We start from the raw sequence: 27,510 nt of genomic DNA on the forward strand, positions 1-27,510 counted from the left end.
GTCATTAGATATAGTATCACATATTTTGTTGTCTTTTTTAAGAGAAACTGGGTTAGCAGGTAGGATTTAGTTTATCCCTGTCTCTGGCCCACACTCCATTACGGTAGGTGGCGGTAATGCACCATAACGTTGGATGCCAACCGCCGATAAACCCCACTGAAGAAGATGAGAAGAAGAAGAAGAAGAAGAAGAAGAAGAAGAAGAAGAATATTTATTGGATGCCAACCGCCGTTAACCCTCATCGAAGAAGAAGACTGGCTTCTAGATCACTTCCGTAATGACGTTCGAGTCAACAACCAAAAAATAAACATGGCGGAATCCAGCTCGGCTATGTACTTTGCTGTTAGCAATATACCTACTGCCTTTCGATCTGCTAACCTAAGAAACTTTTTTAGCCAATTCATAGAAAGCAATGGTTTCTTGTGTTTCCACACCATTTGAAGGAGTCCCAGGGCACCCAAGACAACATTTCAGACCATTAAAGAAGAGAGACACCGACAACAGAAATGCCATCCACAGACGTCGAGGCGGTCACTTCAAACTCTGCGGTGACAGAGGAGAGTGGTTCTTCGCCGAAGAGTATAAAAACATGTTGTTGCGTGGTCTCGGTACCTTCAAATGAGGCGGACAGATTGGTCAAAATGTACGCTGGGAATCAATGGATCGACTCGAAGGGCAACTGGCTTGCGAGGCGTTGTGTGATAAGAAAAGTAAAAGTATCACATCCCACAGGTTAGTATGTCTTTGGAGTCATTAACACTAGAAAAGTTGGGCCTCAAGGACCCCCTTTCAGCCACATTCTAACAGTCAAATCATGCAGCCCGCAATACACTAGAATCCCCGTGGACCGGTTGTTACATAAAACATTTTCCATTCAGGCTGCAAAGTCGTCGATTTCCTCCTTAACTAAACTTAAAATATGCGCACTTTCTTTATGAAACGCCATTTTCCACCCATGTTAGTGGCATCTTTTCACCAATGGGTAAAATAATGTTAATTGTGTATATAATAGGTCTACTCTAAGAAAAACAATGGTCCAAACCTCACCTCTCTATCATAATCCGTTAATTGATTGGCGTTTTTACCCTTGTAGGATGGTCAAAATTAGGGCGACTAAATCGCGTCAGCTAGGCTGGATGCTGTGCGAGAATTATAAGGCGTTCAAAACAACTGGGAACTTGGAAAAATACTAACTCCGACTGGGAAAAATAGTTTTGAACTGTCATCAAACTCGGAATTCAAACTGCAGTCCAAACAGCCTCCCGAATGGCGCAGTGGTCTAAGGCACTGCATCGCAGTGCTAGCTGTGCCACTAGAGATCCTGGTTCGAATCCAGGCTCTGTCGTAGCCGGCCGCGACCGGGAGACCCATGGGGCGGCGCATAATTGGCCCTGCGTCGTCCAGGTTAGGGGAGGGAATGGCCGGCAGGGATGTAGCTCAGTTGGTAGAGCATGGCGTTTGCAACGCCAGGGTTGTGGGTTCAATTCCCACGGGGGGGCCAGTATGAAAAAAATAAAATAATGTATGCACTCACTAACTGTAAGTCGCTCTGGATAAGAGCGTCTGCTAAATGACTAAAATGTAATGTAAATGTAAACACAAAAGTAGGCAGCCTTGAAGAGGTTTAAAGGCGGTTGGTATCCAATAAATGTTGCATTACCGCAACCTACTAGACTGGAGTATAACTCCCTTATACTTTGCTTTAAAAAAATACAACAAATACCCTACCATCTAACACTACACTCACATACTCCACTATTTAAATCTATTTATTCCTACTTCAGGCCAACAGCCTGAAAGGATGGGACACCACCACTTAACACACCCTGTAACTCTTCTGATGTCAAGTCTCGCACACCCAAATACCTCTGCAGCTGCCACCACAACCTTGATTTTCTGCATCTTACGTTCCATCCCTGCAGTACATTTGATAACCATTGCTATAAATGCCAAAAATCCAATCTTACTGAAACATATCACTTGTTGGTTTATCCCTCTGTGCTGGTACAGATCTACTACTCACACCATTCCTCTCATGATCCCTCCCCCTTGACCCATCTTCCTCTACTTTCTTCACTGCCTCAGCAAATTACAACGTCTGCACTACTCTAACCCTGGAAACCTCAATCTGCCTCTCTCACACCAGACATTTCGGATCCCCAGCCCCATGGGCACCCCTACAATTAACACATACCACTACTTTCCCCAATGCTACACATTCCTTTGTCTCATGCCCTTCTGCACACTTCTCACACCTAGGAACCTCCCTCCTACACACTGCTGGCACATGCCCATAAGCTTGACACCTGTAACAACGTAATGTATTCGGCACTAAAGCTCGTACCGGATAACTTATATATCCTAACATCATTTTGTCGGGCAAAGACTCAACATCAAAACTCAAAAGAACAGACAATGACTCTTCTGTTTCTCCACTCACGCCACCCTGTCTGCGTCGCACCAAACGACGAGCATCACAAACACCGGGAATCTTCCCCTTCAGTTGGTCAGCTTTCACATTTACCCCAGTAATCACTCCTTTCAATGGCGCCCTTTTCTTGAGAGCAAAACAATCTCTTGCCCCCATTCGTTTAACATGGAGCGCCTCGTCCCTCTGACCAGCAGAGAAACAAACAATTATCACTAGACCACTTCTGGTTACCCTCACCAATTCCACAGCACCCAACTCTGTTTTCACCCACCCTGAAACCACAAATGGATCAGCAAATTAATTACTTAAAAATCATACAATGTGATTTTCTGGATTTTTGTTTTAGATTCCGTCTCTCACAGTTGAAGTGTACCTATGATAAAAATTACAGACCTCTACATGCTTTGTAAGTAGGAAAACCTGCAAAATCGGCAGTGTATCAAATACTTGTTCTCCCCACTGTATATACACACATTTGTGAAGAACTAGCTTACTAACATTTACAAATATGGAAGTAATGATTAATAAATGGTGAACAAACCGTTTGTAAATGCCTTATAAATGGTTTAAAATAAAGTGTTACCCGAAGTTTAAACACCTTCTTCGCCCAATCTTGGTACATCCAAATAATCAGTGATGAAAACCCTAACACCGGAACTACTACTGCTCATTACCATACGCATTCCATCCCGTCGTGATAGATTCTTCGGTTTACGGGCAGAATCTGTACCTATACCTAAGTGTACCTATGATAAAAATTACAGACCTCTACATGCTTTGTAAGTAGGAAAACCTGCAAAATCGGCAGTGTATCAAATACTTGTTCTCCCCACTTGTTCTTGCCTTGTCTAGGGACGCCATTTAACCGGCTTTCACAATCTCCCTACAATCAGCAAGAACCCCTCGGGATGTAGCGCTCAACAGTGCATCAATCAGCTGTTTCGTCTTGATGTTGTTCTTTATCAATGGCTACCGCGACGCTTTTCCATTTCAAACAAGCGCGCTCTCTTTCTTCCGGATTCCTCGATTCAAACCATCTCCAAACCATCACCTAGACAGCCCTCCGCCCTAAACCCTCAGCCCTTGAATGACATTTTACATAGTCTTCTTCTGTGGATTTAATATGGCGGTTGGCAACCAACTTTAAGGTGCATTACCGCCACCAACTGGACTGGAGTGTGGACCAGAGACATTGAAGGTCTAAATCCTACCCAATATTCTCGTCTCCCTGAAGATTTTCCAAGCAGTTCACTTAATCCCGGCTCTTCAACCCCATTACTCCTCAAATGTAATAACAATCGAACCCTTTCCCTCAAATATTTCTGGCACTGAAATAGAACATGTTCCACTGTCTCCATCTCCTCCAGACAATGATCACACCTCCCAGTCAGATGTTTCCCCACCAATATCAATGTACTATTGAGCCTTGTGTGTCCTAGTCTCAGCCTTGTGACTACACTTTCCTTCCTGTTCTCTCGGCCTGAAGACCTCCCTGCCCCCACCTTTTCCTGGATCTTATACAGGTGTCTTCCCTCTCTCTCCCTGTTCCACAACTCTTGACATTTTGTTTTTAACCACTGTTCTTATTAACCCCTTTGCTTCTGCTTTACTGATGGACAATTACATCTCAACCTTTTACATCGTCACATCCGAGTATACCTTAAATGTCCCTTGCCCAAGCGAGGGAGAGTGATGATCGGAGAGGCAACGTCCTTGGTGTAAATCTTGAAGTTGAGCTTAAAAACAACCAAACTAAAGCTATTAATGTACCTAGCAATCTAACGTAGCTATAGACCACTCCTGTCAGGTAGCTAGCGACAGTTACCAATAGCTGGCTAGATAGTTTTATAGTTTGGTCATTTATTCCAATACATTTCAAAATTCCCACAAATGTATGAAGCTAGCTACGTTTTATAGGCTCCTCACTACGAGACTAAGCCAATTTGAGCGTCATTCCCATATATATATATATTTCTTTAGCAAGCTAGTTTCATAATTTTGTCTCACATGCCGAAAATGCAGCCATGTTGATTAAATTTGACACTTCGCGGCCATCGGAGTTTGACACGTCACTACAGTTTGCATTGAATTGTGGGTCATATCAACCCCACAAGTGGTCAAAATGTTCTTCACTCGCTCCCTCGAGCTAAATCGAGGGACGAGGGGGCAACGTTTGTAAATTGGACCTCGACTTAAGATGGCAATCAAACTGCATCTGGTTTCGACAGGGATTCTCCCGATGGAAAGTGGCTAGCGTGAGGGCTGAGGGGGTCAAATGTAACGTGTTTGGACTGCAGCCGAAGTCGGGTACTCAAGCCTCTTTTCTAAAGCTCCGACCTGAAGATCTCAGATGTCATGATTTGACCTCTTTTTTTCAGATTTCCCAGTTGTCTTGAAAGCACCATTAAGGCTACCTGACAGGCTTAAAATCGTTATCTATTTTACCTCTAATGTCCTCAGGATTTGAGAAAGTTCAATGGTGAGACATGACATGTAGTATTTTCATATTGTAGTATACGCTGTTCATATTAATGCGACGTTTCTGTTCTTTTTCGAAGACTTCTCACAAAAACAAGCGTATCTCTGTGAAATGCCAACGGAGCACTGAGCGTACCCCAAACTTTTTTTCAAAGCCTTTTACATTTAATTCAGCTTATGTCATGCTAATTTTGCTATTTGCGACTGGCGGAAACAACTTGGAAGACGAGGACTACAAAATGAAAATCCACTAAAGTTTTTACAATAAAGCTGCACCGCTCTGTCAACAGAGCTTGGTGCTTATTATCGGATGTATTAGGTTACAAAATCCGACTTTTTTGATATTTTTATTTATTTTATTTTTTATTTAACCTTTATTTAACCAGGTAAGCCAGTTGAGAACAAGTTCTCATTTACAACTGCGACCTGGCCAAGAGAAATCAAAGCAGTGCGATAAAAACAACAACACAGAGTTACATATGGGGTAAAACAAAACATAGAGTCAAAAATACAACAGAAAATATATATACAGTGTGTGCAAATGTAGCAAGTTATGGAGGTAAGGCAATAAATAGGCTATAGTGCAAAATAATTACAATTAGTATTAACACTGAAATGATAGATGTGCAAGAGATGATGTGCAAATAGAGATACTGGGGTGCAAATGAGCAAAATAAATAACAATATAGGGATGAGGTAGTTGGGCGGGCTATTTTCAGATGGGCTGTGTACAGGTGCAGTGATCGGTAAGGTGCTCTGACAACTGATGCTTAAAGTTAGTGAGGGAGATAAGTGTCTCCAGCTTCAGAGATTTTTGCAATTTGTTCCAGTCATTGGCAGCAGAGAACTGGAAGGAATGGCGGCCAAAGGAGGTGTTGGCTTTGGGGATGACCAGTGAGATATACCTGCTGGAGCGCATACTACGGGTGGGTGTTGCTATGGTGACCAATGAGCTAAGATAAGGCGGGGATTTGCCTAGCAGTGATTTATAGATGGCCTGGAGCCAGTGGGTTTGGCGACAAATATGTAGTGAGGACCAGCCAACAAGAGCGTACAGGTCACAGTGGTGGGTAATATATGGGGCTTTGGAGACAAAACGGATGGCACTGTGATAGACTACATCCAATTTGCTGAGTAGAGTGTTGGAGGCTATTTTGTAAATGACATCGCCGAAGTCAAGGATCGGTAGGATAGTCAGTTTTACGAGGGCATGTTTGGCAGCATGAGTGAAGGAGGCTTTGTTGCGAAATAGGAAGCCGATTCTAGATTTAACTTTGGATTGGAGATTCTTTATGTGAGTCTGGAAGTTGAGTTTACAGTCTAACCAGACACCTAGGTATTTGTAGTTGTCCACATACTCTAGGTCAGACCCGTCGAGAGTGGTGATTCTAGTCGGGTGGGCGGGTGCCAGCAGCGTTCGATTGAAGAGCATGCATTTAGTTTTACTAGTGTTTAAGAGCAGTTGGAGGCTACTGAAGGAGTGTTGTATGGCATTGAAGCTCGTTTGGAGGTTTGTTAACACAGTGAAGGGCCAGATGTATACAAAATGGTGTTGTCTGCGTAGAGGTGGATCTGAGAGTCACCAGCAGCAAGAGCGACATCGTTGATATACACAGAGAAAAGAGTCGGCCCAAGAATTGAACCCTGTGGCACCCCCATAGAGACTGCCATAGGTCCAGACAACAGGCCCTCCGATTTGACACATTGAACTCTATCTGAGAAGTAGTTGGTGAACCAGGCGAGGCAGTCATTTGAGAAACCAGGTGGTTGACAGAGTCGAAAGCCTTGGCCAGGTCGATGAAGACGGCTGCACAGTACTGTCTATTATCGATCGCGGTTATAATATCGTTTAGGACCTTGAGCGTGGCTGAAGTGCGCCCATGACCTGCTCGGAAACCGGATTGCATAGCGGAGAAGGTACGGTGGGATTCGAAATGGTCTGTGATCTGTTTGTTAACTTGGCTTTCAAAAACTTTCGAGAGGCAGGGCAGGATGGATATACAGTGGGGAGAACAAGTATTTGATACACTGCCGATTTTGCAGGTTCTCCTACTTACAAAGCATGTAGAGGTCTGTAATATTTATCATAGGTACACTTCAACTGTGAGAGACGGAATCTAAAACAAAAATCCAGAAAATCACATTGTATGATTTTTAAGTAATTCATTTGCATTTTATTGCATGACATAAGTATTCGATCACCTACCAACCAGTAAGAATTCCGGCTCTCACAGACCTGTTAGTTTTTCTTTAAGAAGCCCTCCTGTTCTCCACTCATTACCTGTATTAACTGCACCTGTTTGAACTCGTTACCTGTATAAAAGATACCTGTCCAAACACTCAATCAAACAGACTCCAACCTCTCCACAATGGCCAAGACCAGAGAGATGTGTAAGGACATCAGGGATAAAATTGTAGACCTGCACAAGGCTGGGGTGGGCTACAGGACAATAGGCAAGCAGCTTGGTGAGAAGACAACATCTGTTGGCCCAATTATTAGAAAATAGAGGAAGTTCAAGATGATGGTCAATCAACCTCGGTCTGGGGCTCCATGCAAGATCTCACCTCGTGGGGCATCAATGATCATGAGGAAGGTGAAGGATCAGCCCAGAACTACACGGCAGGACCTGGTCAATGACCTGAAGAGAGCTGGGACCACAGTCTCAAAGAAAACCATTAGTAACACACTACGCCGTCATGGATTAAAATCCTGCAGCGCACGCAAGGTCCCCCTGCTCAAGCCAGCGCATGTCCAGGCCCGTCTGAAGTTTGCCAATGACCATCTGGATGATCCAGAGGAGGAATGGGAGAAGGTCATGTGGTCTGATGAGACAAAAATATAGCTTTTTGGTCTAAACTCCACTCGCCGTGTTTGGAGGAAGAAGAAGGATGAGTACAACCCCAAGAACACCATCCCAACCGTGAAGCATGGAGGCGGAAACATCATTCTTTGGGGATGCTTTTCTGCAAAGGGGACAGGACGACTGCACCGTATTGAGGGGAGGATGGATGGGGCCATGTATCGCGAGATCTTGGCCAACAACCTCCTTCCCTCAGTAAGAGCAGTGAAGATGGGTCGTGGCTGGGTCTTCCAGCATGACAACGACCTGAAACACACAGCCAGGGCAACTAAGGAGTGGCTCCGTAAGATGCATCTCAAGGTCCTGGAGTGGCCTAGCCAGTCTCCAGACCTGAACCCAATAGAAAATCTTTGGAGGGAGCTGATAGTCCGTATTGCCCAGCGACAGCCCCGAAACCTGAAGGATCTGGAGAAGGTCTGTATGGAGGAGTGGGCCAAAATCCCTGCTGCAGTGTGTGCAAACCTGGTCAAGACCTACAGGAAACGTATGATCTCTGTAATTGCAAACAAAGGTTTCTGTACCAAATATTAAGTTCTGCTTTTCTGACGTATCAAATACTTATGTCATGCAATAAAATAAAAATTAATTACTTAAAAATCATAATGTGATTTTCTGGATTTTTGTTTTAGATTCCGTCTCTCACAGTTGAAGTGTACCTATGATAAAAAATTACAGACCTCTACATGCTTTGTAAGTAGGAAAACCTGCAAAATCGGCAGTGTATCAAATACTTGTTCTCCCCACTGTAGGTCTGTAACAGTTTGGATCTAGAGTGTCACCCCCTTTGAAGAGGGGGATGACCGCGGCAGCTTTCCAATCTCTGGGGATCTCAGACGTTACGAAAGAGAGGTTGAACAGGCTAGTAATAGGGGTTGCGACAATTTCGGCGGCTAGTTTTAGAAAGAAAGTGTCCAGATTGTCTAGCTCAGATGATTTGTAGGGGTCCAGATTTTGCAGCTCTTTCAGAACATCAGCTGTCTGGATTTGTGTGAAGGAGAAGCGGGGGCGGCATGGGCAAGTTGCAGCGGAGGGTGCAGAGCTGGTGGCCGGGGTAGTGGTAGCCAGGTGGAAAGCATGGCCAGCCGTAGCAAAATGCTTGTTGAAATTCTCGATTATTGTAGATTTATCGGTGGTGATAGTGTTTCCTAGCCTCAGTGCAGTGGGCAGCTGGGAGGAAGTGCTCTTATTCTCCATGGACTTTACAGTGTCCCAAAACTTTTTGGAGTTGGTGCTACAGGATGCAAATTTCTGTTTGAAAAAGTTAGCCTTTGCTTTCCTAACTGCTTGTGTATATTGGTTCCTAACTTCCCTGAAAAGTTACATATCGTGGGGGCTATTTGATGCTAATGCAGTACGCCACAGGATGTTTTTGTGCTGGTCAAGGGCAGTCAAGTCTGAGGAGAACCAGGGGCTATATCTGTTCTTAGTTCTGTATTTTTTGAATGGGGCATGTTTATTTAAGATTGAGAGGAAATTACTTTTAAAGAACAACCAGGCATCCTCTACTGACAGAATGAGATCTATATCCATCCAGGATACCTGGGCCAGGTCAATTAGGAAGGCCTGCTCGCTGAAATGTTTTAGGGAGCGTTTGACAGTGATGAGGGGTGGTCGTTTGACCGCGGACCCGTTACGGACGCAGTCAATAAGGCAGTGATCGCTGAGATCCTGGTTGAAGACAGCGGAGGTGTATTTAGAGGGTAAGTTAGTCAGGATGATATCTATGAGTGTACCCATGTTTACGGATTTAGGGTTGTACCTGGTAGGTTCGTTGATCATTTGTGTGAGATTGAGGGCATCTAGTTTAGATTGTAGGATGGCCGGTGTGTTAAGCATATCCCAATTTAGGTCACCAAGCAGTACGAACTCTGAGGATAAATGGGGGGCAATCAATTCACATATGGTGTCCAGGGCACAGCTGGGGGCTGAGGGGGGTCTGTAGCAAGCGGCAACAGTGAGAGACTTATTTCTGGAAAGGTGGATTTTTAGATGTAGACGCTCAATCTGTTTGGGCACAGACCTGGATAGTATGATATAGCTCTGCAGGCTATCTCTACAGTAGATTGCAACTCCACCCCCTTTGGCAGTTCTATCTAGACGGAAAATGTTATAGTTGGGGATGGAAAGTTCAGAATTTTTGGTGGCCTTCCTAAGCCAGGATTCAGACACTGCTAGAACACCAGGGTTGGCGGAGTGTGCTAACGCAGTGAATAACTCAAACTTTGGACGGAGGCTTCTGATATTTACGTGCAGAAAACCAAGGCTTTTACGGTTACAGAAGTCAACAAATGATAGCTCCTGGGGAGTAGGAGTGATACTGGGGGCTGCAGGGCCTGGGTTAGCCTCTAAATCACCAGAGGAACAGAGGAGTAGAAGAATACGGATATGACTAAAGGCTTTAAGAACTGGTCTTCTAGTGCGTTGGGTACAGAGAATAAAGGGGGCAGATTTCCGGGCGTTGTAGAAAAGATTCAGGGCATTATGTACAGAAAAGGATATGAGTACAGTTGAGGTAAACCTAAGCGTTGGGTAACAATGAAAGAGATAGCATCACTGGAGGCACCGATTGAGCCGGTCTCGGCGTGTATGGGGGGTGGAACAAAGGAACTATTTTAGGCAGTTTGAGAGGGACTTGGGGTTCTACAGTGAAATTGTATAATAAGAACTAACCCAAACAGCAATAGGCAAGGCATATTGACATGGGAGAGAGGCATAAAGCAATCACAGGTGTTATTAGAGAGAGCTAAGACAACAACTGGTAATAGCGATAAAGTTTGGGCTGAGGCTAAACAGAATAAACAGGACAGGGTACCGTGTAAAGGAACAGTCCAGCAGGCATCAGCTGTGCAGCTGAGTGATCATAAGGTCCAGTGAACAGCAATATGTGAGTCCGAGAGCAGTTCAAATTGGTGCTTCAGCACAGCTAGCAGGAAGCACAGTTGTAGTTTGCGTGTGCTAGCGGGCCTGGGCTAGCAGATGGATCTTCGTGGTCGTCGCAACGGGAAGCCTGTTGAAACCACATCAGACGATTTCGTCTGCAAACCAGTCGTGTTGGATCGGCGGGGCTCAGTGTCGACACTAGGAGGTCCCGTCCGGTTGACAGAGAGGTAGATAGCCGGGAGATGGGCCTGAGGCTAGCTCAAGGCTAACTTGTGCTTGCTATGGGGCAATGGTAATTAGCCAACAACAGGTTGCAGCTAGCTGGTTGCGATGATCCGGCGCTAGGGTCCAGTGATTCCAGCAGAAAGTCTGATATGCTCTGGGTCGATAGCACGCTGTGCAGACTGGCCGACGAATTGTCCAGGCTAGAGCTAGAGCTGGCTGGTGGATAGTGTAGGCCACGGACAATGGTGAAGACGCTAACGGTGGCTAATAGCAAGTAGCCATTCAGTTGCAGCTAGACTAGTTTCAGTTTAAGGATCTTGATGAAAGTTATAAAGAAATAATAGAATCCTTTCCACGTTGGGTGAGGCGGGTTGCAGGAAAGTATATTTAGTTAAAGAATGAAAAGTAAAATTGAGAAATATATACAAAATAGACCAAAAAAACCAGAAACTGGCTATTTACACTAGGACACAGAAAAAAACCACGACCGCACTGCTACGCCATCTTGGAGACCCCACTGAACGATTCAGAACATGAAGAATCATATCTGACTTGGTAAAATGTATTTTATAACATAAGGAAGTGAAATGTCATCACCAAAGCGCGTTTTCACAGAGTGGGTGGACACACTAAGGGTCATAATGACATATAATTTGTAGACTGCAAATTGACTGCAAGAAGCCCAAACATACTGTATATAATATTTGAAAAAAAAAATATCATTTCAAACCTTACTTACATTTGTATATGATCACATACATAGGCTATATATATATATATAGGCTATCTGTTATAATTATGTATGGGAATACAGATTTCCAAAATTCAAATCACTTGGAGTGGATTTGCAGATGTTTTTTGTCTTTTATGTTAAGTTTTGGGGGACCAAAAAACATCACCCCGCGGGGTGCCAGTTTGGGAACCCTGCTGTAGGCTACTAGGCTATCTGTTGCCGCATGCTCATGTGTGGAGCACATGGAACAGTGGTTATTATTTTTTATTTTATTTATTTTATAGAGCTCATCTCTAAAATGTGTTATTTGGTAAGGGTTTTGGAAACCTCAATCTGCTTTTTCTGATACTTTTCTGATCAAAATGTCTCATCTGCAAGTAACTTTTTGGCATCCGGGGGGAAGAAATGACATGTCCTCTTGATATTGAAATTCTTACAACATACTGTACCGTGCATTCGTAAAGTATTCAGACCCTTTGAATTTTTCCACATTTTGTTACGTTACAGCCTTATTCTAAAATGGATTAAATAAATAAAAATCCTCATCAATCTACACACAATACCCCATAATGACAAAGCAAAAACAGATTTGTAGAAACTTTTGAAAATGTATATTTAAAAAAAGATACATTATTTACATAAAAATTCAGACATTTACATTACATTTACGTCATTTAGCAGACGCTCTTATCCAGAGCGACTTACAAATAGGTGCATTCACCTTATAGCCAGTGGGATAACCACTTTACAATGTTTTTTTTTTTTTTTTTGGGGGGGGGGGGGTGGTAGAAGGATTACTTTATCCTATCCCAGGTATTCCTTAAAGAGGTGGGGTTTCAAATGTCTCCGGAAGGTGGTGAGTGACTCCGCTGTCCTGGCGTCGTGAGGGAGCTTGTTCCACCATTGGGGTGCCAGAGCAGCGAACAATTTTGACTGGGCTGAGCGGGAACTATGCTTCCGCAGAGGTAGGGGAGCCAGCAGGCCAGAGGTGGATGAACGCAGTGCCCTCGTTTGGGTGTAGGGACTGATCAGAGCCTGAAGGTACAGAGGTGCCGTTCCCCTCACAGCTCCGTAGGCAAGCACCATGGTCTTGTAGCAGATGCGAGCTTCAACTGGAAGCCAGTGGAGTGTGCGGAGGAGCGGGGTGACGTGAGAGAACTTGGGAAGGTTGAACACCAGACGGGCTGCGGCATTCTGGATGAGTTGTAGGGGTTTAATGGCACAGGCAGGGAGCCCAGCCAACAGCGAGTTGCAGTAATCCAGACGGGAGATGACAAGTGCCTGGATTAGGACCTGTGCCGCTTCCTGTGTAAGGCAGGGTCGTACTCTCCGAATGTTGTAGAGCATGAACCTACAGGATCGGGTCACCGCCTTGATGTTAGCGGAGAACGACAGGGTGTTGTCCAGGGTCACGCCAAGGCTCTTCGCACTCTGGGAGGAGGACACAACGGAGTTGTCAACCGTGATGGCGAGATCATTGAACGGGCAGTCCTTCCCCGGGAGGAAGAGCAGCTCCGTCTTGCCGAGGTTCAGCTTGAAGTGGTGATCCGTCATCCATACTGATATGTCTGCCAGACATGCAGAGATGCGATTCGCCACCTGGTTATCAGAAGGGGGAAAGGAGAAGATTAGTTGTGTGTCGTCAGCGTAGCAATGATAGGAGAGGCCATGTGAGGATATGACGGAGCCAAGTGACTTGGTGTATAGCGAGAATAGGAGAGGGCCTAGAACTGAGCCCTGGGGGACACCAGTGGTGAGAGCACGTGGTGCGGAGACAGCTTCTCGCCACGCCACTTGGTAGAGAGCGACCGGTCAGGTAGGACGCAATCCAAGAGTGAGCCGCGCCGGAGATGCCCAGCTCGGGAGAGGGTGGAGAGGAGGATCTGATGGTTCACAGTATCAAAGGCAGCAGACAGGTCTAGAAGGACAAGAGCAGAGGAGAGAGAGTTAGCTTTAGCAGTGCGGAGAGCCTCCGTGACACAGAGAAGAGCAGTCTCAGTTGAATGACCAGTCTTGAAACCTGACTGGTTTGGATCAAGAAGGTCATTCTGAGAGAGATAGCAAGAGAGTTGGCTAAAGACGGCACGCTCAATAGTTTTGGAGAGAAAAGAAAGAAGGGATACTGGTCTGTAGTTGTTGACATCGGAGGGATCGAGTGTTGGTTTTTTTGAGAAGGGGGTGCAACTCTCGCTCTCTTGAAGACGGAAGGGACATAGCCAGCGGTCAAGGATGAGTTGATCAGCGAGGTGAGGTAAGGGAGAAGGTCACCGGAGATGGTCTGGAGAAGAGAGGAGGGGATAGGGTCAAGCGGGCAGGTTGTTGGGCGGGCTGCCGTCACAAGTCGCAAGATTATATCTGGAGAGAGAGGGGAGAAAGAAGTCAAAGCATAGGGTAGGGCAGTGTGAGCAGGACCAGCAGTGTCATTTGACTTAACAAACGAGGATCGGATGTCGTCAACCTTCTTTTCAAAATGGTTGACGAAGTCATCCACAGAGAGGGAGGAGGAGGGGGGGGGGGGATTCAGCAGGGAGGAGAATGTGGCAAAGAGCTTCCTAGGGTTAGAGGCGGATGCTTGGAATTTAGAGTGGTAGAAAGTGGCCTTAGCAGCAGAAACAGATGAAGAAAATGTAGAGAGGAGGGAGTGAAAAGATGCCAGGTCTGCAGGGAGTCTAGTTTTCTTCCATTTCCACTCAGCTGCCCGGAGCTCTGTTCTGTGAGCTCGCAATGACTCATCAAGCCACGGAGCTGGAGGGGAGGACCGAGCCGGCCGGGAAGATAGGGGACATAGAGAGTCAAAGGATGCAGAAAGGGAGGAGAGGAGGATTGAGGAGGCAGAATCAGGAGATTGGAGGGCGAAGGATTGAGCAGAGGGAAGAGATGATAGGATGGAAGAGGAGAGAGTAGCGGGAGAGAGAGAGCGAAGGTTGCGACGGCGCATTACCATCTGTGTAGGGGCAGAGTGAGTAGTGTTGGAGGAGAGGGAGAGAGAAAAGGATACAAAGTAGTGGTCGGAGACTTGGAGGGGAGTTGCAGTGAGCTTAGTAGAAGAACAGCATCTAGTAAAGATGAGGTCAAGCGTATTGCCTGCCTTGTGAGTAGGGGGGGGGACGGTGAGAGGGTGAGGTCAAAAGAGGAGAGGAGTGGAAAGAAGGAGGCAGAGAGAAATGAGTCAAATGTAGACGTAGGGAGGTTGAAATCCCCCAGAACTGTGAGGGGTGATCCATCCTCAGGAAAGGAACTTATCAAGGCGTCAAGCTCATTGATGAACTCTCCAAGGGAACCTGGAGGGCGATAAATGACAAGGATGTTAAGCTTGAATGGGCTAGTGACTGTGACAGCATGGAATTCAAATGAGGAGATAGACAGATGGGTCAGGGGAAAAATTGAGAATGTCCACTTGGGAGAGATGAGGATTCCTGTGCCACCACCCCGCTGACCAGATGCTCTTGGGGTATGCGAGAACACATGGTCAGACGAGGAGAGAGCAGTAGGAGTAGCAGTGTTTTCAGTGGTAAACCATGTTTCCGTCAGCGCCAAGAAGTCGAGGGACTGGAGGGTAGCATAGGCTGGGATGAAGTCTGCCTTGTTGGCAGCAGAACGGCAGTTCCAGAGGCTGCCTGAGACCTGGAACTCCACGTGGGTCGTGCGTGCAGGGACCACCAGTTTAGAGAGGCAGCAGCCACGCGGTGTGAGGCGTTTGTGTAGCCTGTGCGGAGAGGAGAGAACAGGGATAGGCAGAGGCATAGTTGACAGGCTGCAGCAGATGGCTACAATAATGCAGAGGAGATCGGAATAAAATGAACTAAATATCTGGGAAAGGAGAGAGCGGGGCCTCCCTCACCACAACTCCCAAATATAACTCTCCCAACTTCCACCTCAGAAACTATAATTGTTGTAAACTACAGCGGTTCAATGTTTTCTAGGAATAGACTAACCTAGTTTATTCAGCTAGCTAACTAGGTGCAGTATTATTCCGTGAAAAACGTCCGGGCACCTCGTCATAAGACGCCACAGCCAGCTAGCATGCCGGTCTCCAGCAGCAGGGTTTAGCGCCAATACTCAGCCACAACAACCACCAGTGTATCAACACACAAGCAGATCGTTCGTGTCCGTGTCTAACGTTGTGGGTTCGTGTCCGTGTCTAACGTTGTGGGTTAGTCCCGACAGCTTGAGCGAGTCCGTCGTCAACTTATTCAGCCAGTTAGTTAGCTAGAATAGTTAGCAAACTAGCTAGCCATTGCTTTCAGACAAAGAAGAACCCCTCCTTTCACGGCACGAACACACAGAGAGAGCCAAACTAACGTTAACTAGTCACCCATGTCCCGAATTCCTTGAGCGCCTCGGGCTATCAATATGTAAAAAACAAAACACAAGTGTAGGTTATGACTTACCCCTAGCAGCTACTGTTAGCTAGCCAAGTGCAAAGCTAGCCACTGAATTGACTCGCTCGATCGTTCCAGCTATTGTTTACAAGTAGCTATCCAGGTTGCAACAAGCTTGCTAATTTTCAAGCACAGTAGCCACTTGCTACCTAACGTTAACGGTTCAGACAATGAGGTTAGAAAACAGCTGAATGGTAGGCAGTTATTGTATGTAACCATTGTAGGCAGCCAGCTGGCGTAATTACAGGCACTCAGGCGTGAAACAACTATACCGTTGCTAATAGCTACTCGCCAGCTAGTCCAGGTGGTGAGTTAGCTAGCTAGCTAGCTTTGTGCTACACCCGGCACCGCCGAATACAATACTAACCTACAATAATTACATACAACAACTACCTACAACAACCCACGATACCTACCTACAATACCTAACTACAATCTAAATACATAGTTTAAGCCTGACTCGACAAAGCCCATGCTATGTATAAAGCCAAGCTTACCCGACGAGCTTACCCGACGACCTCCTCCCAGCTCCAGCTGCAGACCCTTTGCTATGAGTCTCGAAATTAAGCTCAGCTGCCTACTGTTTCCATTGATCATCCTTCAGATGTTTCTACAACTAGATTGGAGTCCACCTGTGGTAAATTCAATTGATTGGACATGATTTGGAAAGGCACACACCTGTCTATATAAGGTCCCACAGTTGACTGTGCATGTCAGACCAAAAACCAAGCCATGAGGTCGAAGGAATTGTCCGTAGAGCTCAGAGACAGGATTGTGTCGGCACAGATCTGGGGTAGGGTTCTTGGAAGGTCCCCCAAGAACACAGAGGCCTCCATCATTCTTAAATGGAAGAAGTTTGGAACCACCAAGACTCTTCCTAGAGCTGACTGCCCGGCCAAACTGAGCAATCGGGGGAGAATGGCCTTGGTCAAGGAGATGACCAAGAACCCGATGGTCACTCTGACAGAGCTCCAGAGTTCCTCTGTGGAGATGGGAGAACCTTCCAGAAGGACAACCATCTCTGCAGCACTCTACCAATCAGGCCTTTATGGTAGAGTGGCCAGATGGAAGCCACTCCTCAGTAAAAGGCACATGACAGCCCGCTTGGAGTTTGCCAAAAGGCACCTAAAGGACTCTCAGACCATGAGAAACAAGATTCTCTGGTTTGTTGAAACCAAGATTGAACTCTTTGGCCTGAATGCCAAGGGTCTCGTCTGGAGGAAACCTGGCACCATCCCTACAGTGAAGCGTGGTGGGGGCAGCATCATGCTGTGGGGATGTTTTTCAGCGGCAGGGACTGGGAAACTAATCAGGATCGAGGGAAAGATGAACAGAGCAAAGTACAGAGAGATCCTTGATGAAAACCTGCTCCAGAGCGCTCAGGACCTCAGACTGGGGCGAAGGTTCACCTTCCAACAGGACAACGACCATAAGCACACAGCCAAGACAACGCAGGCGTGACTTCGGTACAAGTCTCTGAATGTCCTTGAGTGGCCCAACCAGAGCCCAGACTTGAACCCGATCGAACATCTCTGGAGAGACTTGAAAATAGCTGTGCAGCGACGCTTCCCATCCAACCTGACAGAGCTTGAGAGGATGCGCATAGAAGATTGGGAGAAACTCCCCAAATACTGAAGTGCCAAGCTTGTAGCGTCATACCCAAGAAGACTAGAGACTGTAATCAATGCCAAAAGTGCTTCTACAAAGTACTGAGTAAAGGGTCTGAATACTTATGTTAATGTGATATTTCAGTTTTTTATTTGTAATACATTTGCAAAAAACATAAACTTGTTTTTGCTTTGTCATTATGGGGTATTGTGTGTAGATAGGGGGGGGGGGGCAATTTAATCCATTTTAGAATAAGGCTGTAACGTAACAAAATGTGGAAAAAGTCTTTATTCGGGCCAATATTTTTAGAAATGAATATACACAGGAAAGTATAATTAAACAAACTTTTCAAAGCACTGGTAGTGTGTTCAGATGTCTATCACCTGACGCATGCACGCGACGCATGCGTACTTGCTGAGCTAGTGCACCTGTTTACATAGTTTTACATATGCTTCAGGTGATAGAAGTCTGATAGAAATCGGAACTTGAATTTGACATACATTTGAGATTTGTATCTTAATGCAGAACTGTAGAACCAACTTATCTAGTTGAAAACTTCATATGAGACATTGACATTAGTCAAACATTTATTCCAATGGCAAAATTGACTAAAAAGTGCAAGTAGGTAAATTTTGGTCATTAAGTTCACTCTATTCAATCATACCGCAGAACACACAGACAGTGACGCCTCAATCAGACCGACAGCGTCATTGCACAACATGGTACACAGCATCATCTGGATGTGTGCAACAACAGTTCAACATTCACATTCTGCTTCTGTCAAGCCATCTACGCATACCATTTTTATGCATATGTTCGATAAATCCAACATATGCACTGCAACTGCCTCTGCAACACAATGCTGCAAGGCAAATGCAGCATTCCATTGGAAATGAATGTACATGTACTTCTGGTGTACCAAAACGCAATGATGCTGTTGGTGTGATCGAGGCATGAGAGAGACCTCACTGCAGTGCATCTGACTTTGTTTACATAAGACAAAATATCGCAAATTTTTTTACTTGAGAAATTCTGCACCAAACACCTTAGCTAGATGTAAAATTGTGTGACTAAAACCTCCTTGGCAAAAACGTCAATTAATTACAGATTTCTTGTGTTATCTTCGATTCATTCTGACTATTTTGAGGAAGTGATAGGCCTACTGACGTTGTTCCTATGGTGTCTCATCAGTAACTGCCACATCGAACCACACCCCCAAGACTTAAATCTATTTTTTTTTATGAGCAACAGAAAAACATGTGGAATCGGTGCGTAACTCTTTAAAGCATAATTGAGAAATCATTAATTGAAGTTTGAACATTTGATATTTTGGCCTTACCCAGGCCTCCTTTTAAGACTAATGTTTCAGGTGCTAAAAAGCAGAAATTGGTCAGATGACGCTTTACCGCTTGCTCTGTAATATGAGTAGTATTTTCAATTAAAAATATATATATATGTGTGTGTGTATATACAGTGGGGAAAAAAAGTATTTAGTCAGCCACCAATTGTGCAAGTTCTTCCACTTAAAAAGATGAGGCCTGTAATTTTCATCATAGGTACACGTCAACTATGACAGACAAAATGAGAATCCAGAAAATCACATTGTAGGATTTTTAATGAATTTATTTGCAAATTATGGTGGAAAATAAGTATTTGGTCAATAACAAAAGTTTCTCAATACTTTGTTATATACCCTTTGTTGGCAATGACACAGGTCAAACGTTTTCTGTACGTTTTCACACACTGTTGCTGGTATTTTGGCCCATTCCTCCATGCAAATCTCCTCTAGAGCAGTGATGTTTTGGCGCTGTCGCTGGGCAACACGGACTTTCAACTCCCTCCAAAGATTTTCTATGGGGTTGAGATCTGGAGACTGGCTAGGCCACTCCAGGACATTGAAATGCTTCTTACGAAGCCACTCCTTCGTTGCCCGGGCGGTGTGTTTGGGATCATTGTCATGCTGAAAGACCCAGCCACGTTTCATCTTCAATGCCCTTGCTGATGGAAGGAGGTTTTCACTCAAAATCTCACGATACATGGCCCCATTCATTCTTTCCTTTACACAGATCAGTCGTCCTGGTCCCTTTGCAGAAAAACAGCCCCAAAGCATGATGTTTCCACCCCCATGCTTCACAGTAGGTATGGTGTTCTTTGGATGCAACTCAGCATTCTTTGTCCTCCAAACACGACGAGTTTAGTTTTTACCAAAAAGTTATATTTTGGTTTCATCTGACCATATGACATTCTCCCAATCCTCTTCTGGATCATCGAAATGCACTCTAGCAAACTTCAGACGGGCCTGGACATGTACTGGCTTAAGCAGGGGGACACGTCTGGCACTGCAGGATTTGAGTCCCTGGCGGTGTAGTGTGTTACTGATGGTAGGCTTTGTTACTTTGGTCCCAGCTCTCTGCAGGTCATTCACTAGGTCCCCCCGTGTGGTTCTGGGATTTTTGCTCACCGTTCTTGTGATCATTTTGACCCCACGGGGTGAGATCTTGCGTAGAGCCCCAGATCGAGGGAAATTATCAGTAGTCTTGTATGTCTTCCAATTCCTAATAATTGCTCCCACAGTTGATTTCTTCAAACCAAGCTGCTTACCTATTGCAGATTCAGTCTTCCCAGCCTGGTGCAGGTCTACAATTTTGTTTCTGGTGTCCTTTGACAGCTCTTTGGTCTTGGCCATACTGGAGTTTGGAGTGTGACTGTTTGAGGTTGTGGACAGGTGTCTTTTATACTGATAACAAGTCCAAACAGGTGCCATTAATACAGGTAACGAGTGGATGACAGAGGAGCCTCTTAAAGAAGAAGTTACAGGTCTGTGAGAGCCAGAAATCTTGCTTGTTTGTAGGTGACCAAATACTTATTTTCCACCATAATTTGCAAATAAATTCATTAAAAATCCTACAATGTGATTTTCTGGATGTTTTTTCCTCAATTTGTCTGTCATAGTTGACGTGTACTTATGCTGAAAATTACAGGCCTCTCTCATCTTTTTAAGTGGGAGAACTTGCACAATTGGTGGCTGACTAAATACTTTTTTTCCCCACTGTAGCTAACATTGAACCTGGTTGGTTAGCTACCTGCAGATTAATGCAGGGTAGTAACGTCATGAGTTGGGATTATGGTTAATTATTTACCTAGCTAGCTAGCTAGCTAGCTACATGTCTTAACAAAAGACTCCACTATGCAAGTAACCATTTCTGGTGCATTCGTAAATTCAGTCTGAGTATGCCAGAGCGCAGAATAACTGATTAATTTACGAATGCACAAATATGGCCTGTGTCAGTAAACGTCGGCAAAAAAACGTAATTAAATTGTTGCCAGCAGCACAGTTAGTCACCAACGCTCTGGATAACATGAAAACAGCCTAACCAGCTCTTCTAGGGCGAGTAAAATGGTCTCATATGGGGGAACACCCCACTGACCATTTTACTCGCCCTAGCAGAGCTGGGGCGAGTGGGGTGAGGGAACACCCCACTCGCTGTTTTCATGTTATCCGGAGGGAAACAATTAACCATAATCCCAATTTTGTGTCTGGAAGTAGCTAGCAATCTAGCCAATGTTAGCCAGTTAGCTTGGGTGCTTCACTGCCGTTGTGAGGTCAGAACGCTCGGATCAACCCTACTCATCGGCCAGAGCGTCAAGTGTGCGCTCGGAATGCTCCGAGAGCGAAAAGAGATTGGTGGGGCTAAAGCTTAAGAGTGTGTGTGAACGGTGCTGAATGGGTGTGGACAAAGAAGAGCTCTTCAGTAGGTATCAAAACATTCAAAGGCCATTTTCTCAAAAGTGAGATTACAAGTTAATCAACTTTCAAAGCAGAATTACTTTCCCATTGTTCCCTTAAATGCAGTGTATGATTTAGCCAATGTAAAAAACACAATTTCAAATTTTGCTACATAAGACCAAATCAAGGCGGTCAGTCACATATTGTAAAATATAAACATTAATATTTAAAATATACACTTTGATTAGGCTAATCTTTCAATATATTGTTTAAAATAATATATTATATGGGCATATCGAAGTTCCAGAGTGGTATCGCAGCTACTTTTAGAGTTATGATCCAATTTGTAAGCATTACCAGCAGAGTGAATGTGAAAACCTATTCAAAATGGTCCCCCTCTGCTGGTGATTTGCAGGTTGTGCAACGATACAAGTAAGAGGAGGGCTGTGATTGGTTATATAGCCTACTATGCCAATTTCTCTGTTTCAAATGGGCCATAACTTTAAAGCTAGCAGAGATCACACTCTGGAACTTTGATATTCCTGTAGAGTATATTATATTCAATAATATATTGTACAAATTAAGTGGCCCAATACATTTTTCCAATAGTCATAAATTAATGTATGAACATTTTTATTGAAATCAAAATACTACTTATATTACAGAGCAAACGGTAAAGCTTCATATTACACCTTTTTTTGTTGCTTTGTAGTACCTACAGATGAAACATTGAGTCTTGAAGGAGGATTGGGTAATGTCACAATGTTCCAAATTCAATTAATTATTTCTCAATTATGCTTTATAATACAAATGTCAAATATACAGTAACAGTCAAAAGTTTGGACACACCTACTCATTCAAGGGTTTTTCTTTATTTTTACTATTTTCTACATTGTAGGATAATAGTGAAGACATCAAAACTATGAAATAACACATGGAATCATGTAGTAACCAAAAAAGTGTTAAACAAATCAAAATATATTTTATTTTTGAGATTCTTCAAATAGCCACCCTTTTCCTTGATGACAGCTTTGCACACTCTTGGCATTCTCTCAACCAGCTTCATGAGGTAGTCACCTGGAATGCATTTCAATTAGCAGGTGTGCCTTGTTACAAGTACATTTCTGGAATTTCTTTCCTTCTTAATGCATTTGAGCCAATCAGTTGTGTTGTGGCAAGGTAGGGGTGGTATACAGAAGATTGCCCTATTTGGTAAAATACCAAGTCCATATTATGGCAAGAACAGCTCAAATAAGCAAAGAGAAACGAAAGTCCATCATTACTTTAAGACATGAAGGTCAGTCAATCTGGACAATGTCAAGAACTTTGAAAGTTTCTTCAAGTGCAGTTGCAAAAACCATCAAGCGCTATGATGAAACTGGCTCTCATGAGGACCGCCACAGGAAAGGAAGACCCAGAGTTACCTCTGCTGCAGAGGATAAGTTCATTAGAGTTACCAGCCTCAGAAATTACAGCCCAAATAAATGCTTCACAGAGTTCAAGTTCAAGTAACAGACACATCTCAACATCAACTGTTGAAATAAATGCATTGTTGGTTAAGGGCTGGAAGTAAGCATTTCACAGTAATGTCTACACCTGTTGTATTCGGCGCATGTGGCAAATAAAATTTGATTTGTTCAAAGGAGACTGCATGAATCAGGCCTTCATGGTTCAATTGCTGCAAAGAAACCACTACTAAAGGACACCAATAAGAAGAGACTTGCTTGGGCAAAGAAACACGCGCAATGGACATTAGACCGATGGGAATCTGTCTTTTGGTCTGATGAGTCCAAATTTGAGATTTTTGGTTCCAACCGCCGTGTCTTTGTGAGACGCAGAGTAGGTGAACGGATGATCTCCGCATGTGTGGTTCCCACTGTGAAGCATGGAGGAGGAGGTGTGATGGTGTGAGGGTGCTTTGCTGGTGACACTGTCTGTGATTTTTTAGAATTCTAGGCACACTTAAGCAGCATGGCTACCACAGCATTCTGCAGCGATACGCCATCCCATCTTGTTTGCGCTTAGTGGGACTATCATTTGTTTTTCAACAGGACGATGACCCAAAACACACCTCCAGGCTGTGTAAGGGCTATTTGACCAAGGAGAGTGATGGAGTGCTGCATCAGATGACCTGGCCTCCACAATCACCCGATCTCAACCCAATTGAGATGGTTTGGGATGAGTTGGACCACAGAGTGAAGGAAAAGCAGCCAACAAGTGCTCAGCATATGTGGGAACTCCTTCAAGATTGTTGTGGGAACTCCTTCAAGATTGTTGGAAAAGCATTCCATGTGAAGCTGGTTGAGAGAATGCCAAGAGTTCAAAGCTGTCATCAAGGCAAAGGGTGGCTACTTTGAAGAATCTCACTAATAAAATATATTTTGATTTGTTTAACACACACATATATATATATATATTACATACATACATACATACATACATACATACATACATACATACATACATACAGTTGAATTCGGATACATTTAAACTCAGTTTTTCACAATTCCTGACATTTAATCCTAGTAAAAATTCCTTGTCTTAGGTCAGTTAGGATCACCATTTTATTTTAAGAATGTGAAATGTCAGAATAATAGTAGAGAGAACGATTTATTTCAGCTTTTATTTCTTTCATCACATTCCCAGTAGGTTAGAAGTTTACATACACTCAATTAGTATTTGGTAGCATTGCCTTTAAATTGTTTAACTTGGGTCAAACGTTTCGGGTAGCCTTCCACAAGCTTCCCACAATAAGTTGGGTGAATTTTGGCCCATTCCTCCTGACAGAGCTGGTGTAACTGAGTCAGTTTTGTAGGCCTCCTTGCTTGCACACGCTTTTTCAGTTCTGCCCACAACTTTTCTATAGGATTGAGGTCAGGGCTTTGTGATGGCAACTCCAATACCTTGACCTTGTTGTCCTTAAGCCATTTTGCCACAACTTTGGAAGTATGCTTGGGGTCATTGTCCATTTGGGACCAAGCTTTAACTTCCTGACTGATGTCTTGATGTCGCTTCAATATATCCACTTAATTTTCCTTCCTCGTGATGCCATCTATTTTGTGAAGTGCACCAGTCCCTCCTGCAGCAAAGCACCCCCACAGTATGATGCTGCCACCCCCGTGCTTCACGGTTGGGATGGTGTTATTTAGCTTGCAAGCATCCCCCTTTTTCCTCCAAACATAACGATGGTCATTATGGCCAAACAGTTCTATTTTTGTTTCATCAGACCAGAGGACATTTCTCCAAAAGTACGATCTTTGTCCCCATGTGCAGTTGCAAACCGTAGTCTGGCTTTTTTATGGCAGTTTTGGAGCAGTGGCTTCTTCCTTGCTGAGCGGCCTTTCAGGTTATGTCGATATAGGACTCGTTTTACTGTGGATATAGATACTTTTGTTCCTTTTTCGTCCAGCATCTTCACAAGGTCCTTTGCTGTTGTTCTGGGATTGATTTGCACTTTTCACACCAAAGTACGTTAATCACTAGGAGACAGAACGCGTCTCCTTCCTGAGCGGTATGACTGCTGCGTGGTCCCGTGGTGTTTATACTTGCGTACTATTGTTTGTACAGATGAACGTGGTACCTTCAGGTATTTGGAAATTGCTCCCAAGGATGAACCAGACTTGTGGAGGTCTACAATTTATTTTCTGAGGTCTTGGCTGATTTCTTTAGATTTTCCCATGATGTCAAGCAAAGAGGCACTGAGTTTGAAGGTAGGCCTTGAAATACATCCACAGGTACTCCTCCATTTGACTCAAATGATGTCAATTAGCCTATCACAAGCTTCTAAAGCCATGACATCATTTTCTGGAATTTTCCAAGCTGTTTAAAGGCACAGTCAACTTGGTGTATGTAAACTTCTGACCCACTGGAATTGTGATACAGTGAATTATAAGTTAAATAATCTGTCTGTAAACAATTGTTGGAAAGATTACTTGTGTCATGCACAAAGTAGATGGACTAACTGACTTGCCAAAACTATAGTTTGTTAACAAGAAATTTGTGGAGTGGTTGAAAAACGAGTTTTATTGACTCCAACCTGTGTATGTAAACTTCTGACTTCAACTGTGTGTGTGTGTGTGTGTGTGTGTGTGTGTGTGTGTGTGTGTGTGTGTGTGTGTGTGTGTGTATGTGTATATGTATATATATATATATATTTTTTTTTATATATATATTTATTATTATTATTATTATTATTATTATAAATGTTTTCTTAAATCTAGTTTAGTGAGGAAATCACCCAATAGTAACTCCAAAGACTTTCTGAAGGATTCAAATTAGGCTACAGTGCCTTCAGAAAGTGTTCACACCCCTCAACTTTTTCCACATTCTGTTACAGCCTGAATTTAAAATGGATTAAATTGAGATTGTTTGTCACTAGCCTACACACAATACCCCATAATGTCAAAGTGGAATTATGTTTTTCATATTTTTTACAAATTAATTAAAAAGGAAAAGCTGAAATGTGTTGAGTCAATAAGTATTCAACCCTTTGTAATCGCAAGCCTAAATAAGTTAATGAGTAAAAATGTGCTTAACAAGTCACATAATAAATTGCATGGACTCACTGTGTGCAAATAGTTTTTAACATGGTTTTTGAATGACTACCACATTTCTGTACCCCACACATACAATTATCTGTAAGGTCCCTCAGTTGAGCAGTGAATTTCAAACAAAGATTCAACCACAAAGGCCAGGGAGGTTTTCCAATGCCTCGCAAAAAGGGCACCTATTTGTAGATGGGTAAAAAAAAGATGACATTGAATATCCCTTTGAGCATGGTGAAGGTACAGTATAAATTAAACTTTGGATAGTGTATCAAGACACCCAGTCACTTCAAAGATCCAGGAGTACTTCCTAACAGAGTTGGCAGAGAGGAAGGAAACTGCTGAGGCATTTCACCATGCGGCCAATGGTGACTTTAAAACCATTAGAGTTTAATGGCTGAGGATGGATTAACAAAATTGTAGTTAGTCCACAATACTAACCTAAATGACAGTGAAAAGAAGGAAGCCTGTACAGAATACAAAATATTCAAAAAAATGCATCATATTTGCAATAAGGCACTGAAGTAAAAATGCAAATGTGGCAAAAAAAAATGAACTTTATGTCCTGAATACAAAGCGTTATGTTTGGGGCAAATCCAACGCAACACATTACTGAGTACCACTTATTTTCAAGCATTGTGGTGGCCAAATATACACTGGAGTTGCCTACCAAGATGACATTGAATGTTCCTGAGTGGCCTAGTTACAGTTTTGACTTAAATTGGCTTGAAACTCAATGGCGAGACTTGAACATGGCTGTCTAGCAATGATCAACAACAAACTTGACAGAGCTTGAATTTTAAAAATAATAATGTGCAAATATTGTACAATCCAGGTGTGCAAAGCTTTTGTAGAGACTTACCTAGAAAGACTCACAGCTGTAATCGCTGCCAAAGGTGATTCTAGGAAATATTGACTCTGGGGTTGAATACTTATGTTAGAATCAATTTTAATCCCACCTTGTAACACAACAATGTGGAAAAAGTCAAGGGGTGTTAATACTTTCTGAAGGCACTGTAACTGAACCATTACTCTAGTCTGGGCAATCTTGTCATGGGTTGTCAAGCGCCTGGGGACAAGGTCAGACATAAAACCATAAAATCTGCCTCTGTGTGCTATTCATAAAATTTAAGGAATCCACATTTTTGTTTCAGATGAGGATGGATTCCCCTACAAGACAAAGTCAGAGCACAGGCGCCACGTGGCACTAACAGAACGCTTCACAGAGGCGGATCTAAAGGGCTTGCCAGAGCTGAACCCGCCTTCTCTTATGCCAGCTGGTAATGTGGGTACAACAGTAAAGGTATTCTTACAGCTTATTCAGTCATGCCGCCTACCCCCACGCCTCATACGCAAACTCGGCCTCTCCTTCCCCAAGACAAGCTGCAATCGGCGCTATGGTAATGTGCCCTTCCAGTACCATAACACCAGCTTGGCACCATCCACCGAGGAGAGTGTCTTCACAGCTGGTGGGCATGAAATATCAGGTCCTGGTAGTGTGGCCCCTCCCTCAGGAACCAAGGGGCCCACTGACTCAGGGGACCCTGAAATACCAGAAGTGGAAGAGGAGGATGCCCAGTCAAATGCAGATGATGTGAGTCTAAATGTGTTACTGTATATACTGTAAATATCCTATAACCT

At 43.9% G+C, this 27,510-nt stretch overlaps 1 protein-coding gene across 1 annotated transcript in view; it reads left to right on the forward strand.

Annotated features, from left to right (window-relative positions):
- Nucleotides 1–229: 229 nt before the first annotated feature.
- Nucleotides 230–27,510, forward strand: part of LOC121542474 (G patch domain-containing protein 3-like) — a 33,996-nt gene continuing 6,715 nt past the window's right edge. The window contains exons 1-2 of the mRNA XM_041851867.2: nt 230–732; nt 27,024–27,463. Of these exons, the coding sequence (XP_041707801.2) occupies nt 507–732; nt 27,024–27,463 (666 nt within the window). The 5' untranslated portion in view covers nt 230–506. The remainder of the gene's footprint in view (nt 733–27,023; nt 27,464–27,510) is intronic.

Source organism: Coregonus clupeaformis, chromosome 28 (genome assembly GCF_020615455.1).
Source record: "Coregonus clupeaformis isolate EN_2021a chromosome 28, ASM2061545v1, whole genome shotgun sequence".
Lineage (NCBI taxonomy): Eukaryota > Metazoa > Chordata > Actinopteri > Salmoniformes > Salmonidae > Coregonus > Coregonus clupeaformis.